General features: G+C 41.5%; 1 protein-coding gene across 1 annotated transcript; it reads left to right on the forward strand.

The window, feature by feature from the left end:
- Positions 1 to 1,720: 1,720 nt before the first annotated feature.
- LOC100216949 (uncharacterized) lies at positions 1,721 to 6,214 on the forward strand. The gene is made up of 4 exons (NM_001359527.1): positions 1,721 to 1,961; positions 2,940 to 3,240; positions 3,855 to 3,971; positions 4,057 to 6,214. The coding sequence occupies exons 1-4, from the start codon at positions 1,945 to 1,947 to the stop codon at positions 5,971 to 5,973; spliced, it is 2,352 nt and encodes a 783-aa protein (NP_001346456.1). The 5' UTR covers positions 1,721 to 1,944; the 3' UTR covers positions 5,974 to 6,214.
- Positions 6,215 to 6,571: the final 357 nt, after the last annotated feature.

Raw genomic sequence — 6,571 nt, forward strand, 5'->3', positions numbered from 1 at the left:
ATATGAAACACACTCATATTGTTCCTTTCTTTTTAGGAGAATAGTATTTTGATTGTGGGACAAAAGGTAAAAGTTACTTCAAAATTAAATATTCATGTAAATAAATGCTTATGGTGCATCATTTAATGATATGCATAATCATTTAGTTGAATAGAAAACTTTTCTATTACCTCTTTTCTAAAATAATTCTTGGTTTTGAAAATTTAGTCCCCAATTTTTAACACTCAAGTATAATTTGAGATATCTGAATTTACTATTTTATTTCTTCATGTATTTATTTTATTATTATTATTTTTATATATATATACAAATTTTGGGCTTTGCTTCTCAAGACGAAGACTTTGTGTACGGACAACGTTGCAGAATGCCAAAGGACAATAGCTTCGGCTCGGATCAAGCAAAGAAATAAAAGACTAAATAGACCTTATTAGCTTTAGTTGCTTGTAAATAAGCGTTTAAGGGTACATATGTAATTTTGCTCGGGCTGCGTCCCGTGCTTATAAATAGATGAATAGTAACCCCCGTACTGTTCATGCTGGATTGTATTCACTTTCTTGCATCCACACTTTCGAGCAAGCGGAAGGTATCAATGTAACATTAACATTGTTTACATTCATTTCTGTTTTTATAAAATATAATAATAAACCAATTAATGAGATGCAGTTATCATATTTATCCTTTTGCATTTCTACTCACATATTAAATGATGAAGGTATGTCCTTCTTAACCTTCGTCTGGCAAAGCTTTATACCCACGAGGAGATAATGCTTCGGTTAGACGAAGGTCTGTAATGACTAATGATTATGTTGCCTTGTTCTTGATATATAGCATTTGAGAACAAATGACTAACAGATACACACAAAGACTCTCAGGCAATACAACTCACAGTGGATGTAGGGTATTACGCTCCGATGGCCCGAACCACTCTAACCTTTGTATTCTCGTGTTCTTCCAGCTAATTAGGCAATCCCTAGGCCTCCTCCTTATCTTAGGATCAGCACGCGTGCACTCCACCACTCGTTCGGAGGATTTTCTCTCTAACACCACTATAAATAGAAAAACAATGTCATGTATTAGGTGTGGTGCTAAACAGAGTGCACTGAGATTCATCTGCCTTCGAAGGTGTTTTTATTTACCTTCGTGTTCTCATTTGTAAGGCCGAAGGTAACCTTGTAATTATCTATAAGGAAAGAAGACGAAATTGAGTTGGTGTTTTATTTACCTTCGTGTTCTCGTTTGTAAGGCTGAAGGTAATATTGTAATTATCAATAAGGAAAGAAGACAAAATTAAGTTAATCGCCTAAGATGACTTGCTATGTTCTTTTTTGTCATAATTTGTTGTAAGGCCAAAGATAACTTCCATTCATCGAATATTTATCGGTCGCTAATTTATTTTTAACTAAACCACGGTGAATAAAAAACGGAGTAAGTACTGTCTCATTCTCAATAGAGTGTCATCAAACCTAACGCCTTTTACAGCAGCGTAAAAGTAAGGCAAGCTGACAAGCCCATGGGCCGATTGCTGTCACCGGCCGCGCCACGCGTGTCCGATGGGTTCGGCGTCTGGCGAACCACGCGCGCTCAACACGACACACGACACCACGAATCCACGATACGTGCGGCGCGCCGACGCGAAACCTCTCCGACTCTTGGTCTCCTCCCTTGCTCCGGATTGCTCTGGGAGACTGGGACCCATCCATCCAGAGTTGCGGGCTTGCGGCGCAGGAACCGAAACGAAAGCGCTAGACGTCCGCCGTCCCATTCGCTTTCCCCCAAGGCCTTTCTATCTGCAGCCGGTGCGGCGGCTGTGCTGTCTGCCTTTCTCCCGTCTCCGCCAACCGCTCCGCTAGCCACCACGCCCGCCGCTTTCCTGCCGTGGCCTCCGTCGGGGTTCCTCAACGGGTAACCCTTCTGCCTTCAACGCCTCCACCACCCATCGCTCGCATGCGCGTCGATCCCAAGTGCGAACCCCCTCCACTCTAGTCCTCTACTCCCTCCATCTACTTTCTCCTGCGATCAATGATCATCATCCCGTCGCCACGTCTTCTGTTGGCTCGCTTTACAGACGCCACTTGCGTCGCGATATTTATTTATTTTTCTTTGTCACCTCGATTGTTAGGGTTTACGGTCTGCAGGTCGGTATGCCCCAGCGCTCAATCGCCAATTTATCTGCAAGTCTCAGCACTTGTGGATAATTTGGATCCATGTGGTTTGGTTTCGTTCTACCGCCGTGCTCTGCGCTACACCGTTACCTTCGCCTTTTGCTTCGCGCATTGCAGATTTGGTGCCGCGTTGTAGATAGTTTATGTTTGGTCGAACCAGTTTCTTCCATGCAGAAAATAAAAAATATTGTTTGGACCACAATTGTTTGTTCCTTCGATGTTTCGTTGAAATAAAGCGGGGAAAGTTTTTATCTAAAAAATTGTTTGTTCTTTTGTCCGTTTACTGTTCCTAATCATCACTTCCGTACTTTTCTGTACTTGCTGTGGTCTCCACCCTTTTTGATTAGCCTTTCTTGTAATGGTTATTTCTTCCTTTGGTTGAACACTTGACTTATTTTTGTTTTATTCTGACTCGCTTCCTTCTAACGTTATTAAAATTAATTTTGACATCCTGCCATCACTGTTTGAAATACTGTATAGCCAGTATGTAGCTAATTAAATGTAGGGATGATATCAGGTGTATATAGAAGGCTAGCGCACATCTGCACCTATAGAATTCTGCCCTTCAAAATTAGATCTCACGATGGACTATATCTGGAGTTTTTCTATAATAAAACGAAAAGGCTAAGAGTGGGAAGAGTTTTTCTAAAACAATTGTGCACTGTTAGATCTGATTTTAAAGCCAGGATTTTAGGCCAGCCCTCATATGCAGCTGATAGGATCCCTTAAATGTCGGTGACAGTCGGTTCTCACTCATTTCACCTGTGGCTGTGCAAGGTCCGTTGGAATGAGGCACGAGGGGCCCGGGCTGTCAATTAGGCATGATGCTGCGGGCTCCATGGCAGGAGCTATCTTCATGTCCAACAGCGTCACAAGGGACCAATGCTTCCAAGCAAGCATTTTCGGTCTACCCTTGGAGTATCGATCCTTTGTCAGCCACATCAGAAAAGGGATGCCCTTGTTTCTCTTTGACTATACACTGCGTAAGCTTTACGGAGTCTTTGAGGCTGCCTCTGATGGAGGGTTTAATATTAACAGTGACGCACTTAGATCAGTTCGGCGCTCATATCCTTCGCAGGTAATTCACAGTTAATATGTGCTTCTTGGTTCATCATACTCTTGTCAGTTCGGATCCCTTTAAACAACGATCCCTTATGCATAAGATACATTTTCCCTCAGTTGTCTGTTTTCTGAATATATAACATGTGAGGCTGGTTGTGCTAAGTTGAACTCACTAAAACTGGGGATACTGTAAGCTGTGTAAGACCCAGAACTGAATCTTGACAATAAATGCCTTGGGATTTTTTCTTTCTTGTTATTATAATATAAAATTTTATGATGGGACTAGGAATAGAAGTGCACACATTGCTTTTCATATATATGACTTTTGCACATTAGATACATCAGCTAAGATATACTAGATCTTGGACAAAGTTGCTTGATTAACAACAACAAAACTTCGTATCTCAAGCAAGTTGGGGTAGGTTAGAGTTAAAAACCCAATAGAACCCAGAAGTCAAGGTTTGGGTACATGGATAGCGGGTTTTCATGCACTTCTATGCAAAGTTATTTTTTTGGGTATACCCCCATCCTTAGTCTTTTTTTTACCTCTTTCCATGTCAACAAAGTTGCTTGATTAAATAGAGAAAAATCTGATCATTCGGTTATTGAGTTGTTCTTTTCTTCTCTAAGGTTCGCATCAATATTATTTGGAAGTGCAAGCCACTAAGTGAGGATGAGTTTTTTCCTGCTATAGAAGACAACTACTATCGGCCAAGGAAGTTCTACTTTGACCTTTCCTATGAGCAGGTTTGCTTCACTACTGCTTCGTTACATGATGTTAAAAATGCTCCTTCTGATAGCACGGCTATGACTAGAAACTTCTGACTACCAGGTTGTTCGGCTTTATGAACTGTTTGGCAACAAGAGAGTAGGACGCCCTATTCATGACTATCAAAAAAATGAGTGTTTGCAAACAAACCGCTCAAGCAAAGGGATACCTGACAAAGAAAGCTTGACTCCAGATCCTCATTCCAGTAATCAATCACGCCTTTTGGTTCCCAACATTTCCGAAATCATAAGATATTCTACTCCTACAAGCATACACACAGATTTACCACTTAATGTTGAGGCATACCCAAGCACGTTGATGCCCTTGGGAACTGAAGTTAATGGAGCCAAAATTGCTCCCACCTTCAGCTCCCATAGTGACCAAATAGAACCTTTTTCTCAAAGTGAGTTTTTCCCAGCTGCTTCAATGACAGATGCTGTTTCAACTCAAGTATCTGCCCCTTGCTCTGAAACTAATAACCAGTTGGTTGGGCAATCACATCCATTACCGCACAACTATCCACAGAATATTTTTTCTGCTGGATTTACAGCCCAGGACCCAATTGAAGGATCTAAATTTGTTGCAAACCAATTGTATTCATTATGTCGTGATTATATGCACGATGGCTTGTTAACTTCTGGATATGGAACTCAAAATCGAACTTACAAAGGGATGAATCACTTGAATTCAACTTGTCCTCCATATGACCCATTACATCCTTTTTTGCCAGTGTCAAATAATTTCGATTATCAGGCTCAATGTGACATCTATTCCAACCAAGGCTGCCCTGATACATGTAATGACATATGTGCATATGAGTGTGAGTGTTTAAGTGAAGAAGTGGTAGCAGCGGAGGAACTGAACCAACGAGGTATTTCTACATGCCCACAAGTTCTTGGATGGGATGGGAAAGCAGTATCAGCAATTCATCAACAGAATATGTGTTCTACTGATTACTTTCAGATTTCTGATCGTGATGAAGACTCTGAAAATGATCAGATGAAACATGGTACTCATAGCAATGCTTCAGATTCATCAGATCGTGAAAATGGTATTGTTGATCCACGACATACACAACATGCTGTAGGAACTGAAAACAACACAAAGGATCAGTGTAGCCAGCCAAAAAAAGGTGTATTTTCTCGCTTATCAGTGAGGAAGGAACTGACTTCTCAAGATGCCACTGGTTCTACACTCAACCAATTGGTTTCTTCTCTTGTTCGGAAGACAGAACAGTGGAGCCACAACAATAGACCGATTGAAGATGGTCTCATTATTCCTTTGATTGGGGAGCAGGCTGACTGTTCTCATGCAGCGCTGAACCTGCTGAGTGAACTAGAGCTGGATAAAGACGTGAGCATAGAGCCACAACTTCCCTTCTTGAACTTCAAGAGACGCAGTGAAGCAGGGAAGGTGGATGCAAATTTAGGAAAGGAGATCAGTGGGAAAATGAAGAGAAGAAAGCTTGTGCGTCCTTCCTTAGGAGAAAACAATGATTCTACAAATTTTGGAGAGCAGCTTATAGGAAATTGCACACAAGACAAGAATCAAAACCATCAGGAAAGTGAAAACCATTTTGACATTGACCTAAACATACCTGCAGCACCAATAGACGACGGCCCAGTGGAGGTTAACAGAATTGCAGTGTGTCCTAGTGTTGTTATCAAGGTACAAACAGAGAAACCATATGAAATAGATACAAACAAGGTAAACTCAAATGTGATGGAGACAACTGAAGAACATGATCCATCCAGTGCACCCACACAAAAGGTTATCCCTGATTTTAACATGGCAGACTTGAACACAATGGATGAATCTAAACTTCGCACAATCCTCGAGCATACATCATCATTGTTGCAAGCACTTGCTGAAGTAAAAAATGGGGAGTCCAACAACTGTGAACAGGCTAAGTCAAGCTTTGAAGATAAGAAAGTAAACATGGCATACTCTGACGGGGCCACCAAATCTGAGTGCGATTAGCAGTAGCTGCAAAGATATTGATGTTTATACGCTAAACTGGTGCCCGTCAGTGCATGCAGTGGCTTTATCCTTAATCATAGTAATATTTTTTTTGGGTTTTTTTTGGGGTGCGGGTGGGAGTGGGATTGGGGTTTTATCTTCTGGAAGAGGGAAGAGTGACTATCCCCACTCGTTGGAACCTGAAAGACTAGCCATGGAACCATGATCCGTCTAATGCGAAGATGTTCTTTAAATTTTGTTCATATACTCTTGTTACTGCAATTTTAGCGACAAGAAATTATTGAATTTTCTGCCAGGCCACTTTCATTTATAGCATATGACAGGATGTGGAGATGACAGCTGAACACATCCAAACCTTGTTCTTAGGAACACTGCAGCTTGCCTACACGGTCAGACATGATTATTTGAGCTGTGAGCATGGATCACGACCATTAAGAGAAGTCGGCCGCGAGGCCTCTGTTCACCGGTCTCGTCTCATTTCATTTCATGGCTCGCTTGGTTCATTGTCGGTTTGGATCCGCGCGTTTGAATTTTTTTTTCACGAGCTGAACTGATATTCTAAATTGATTCGTTAAAGAGCCAACTCGGTTCGTTAACG

Source organism: Zea mays, chromosome 7 (assembly GCF_902167145.1).
Source record: "Zea mays cultivar B73 chromosome 7, Zm-B73-REFERENCE-NAM-5.0, whole genome shotgun sequence".
In the NCBI taxonomy this organism is placed as follows: domain Eukaryota; kingdom Viridiplantae; phylum Streptophyta; class Magnoliopsida; order Poales; family Poaceae; genus Zea; species Zea mays.

What these genes read in the sequence shown, in the direction of transcription:
- LOC100216949 (NM_001359527.1), top strand. An exon ending in GGCGCTCATATCCTTCGCAG is followed by an intron (nt 3,241 to 3,854) that starts GTAATTCACAGT and finishes TTCTTCTCTAAG; the next exon opens with GTTCGCATCAATATTATTTG. An exon ending in TTGACCTTTCCTATGAGCAG is followed by an intron (nt 3,972 to 4,056) that starts GTTTGCTTCACT and finishes TCTGACTACCAG; the next exon opens with GTTGTTCGGCTTTATGAACT.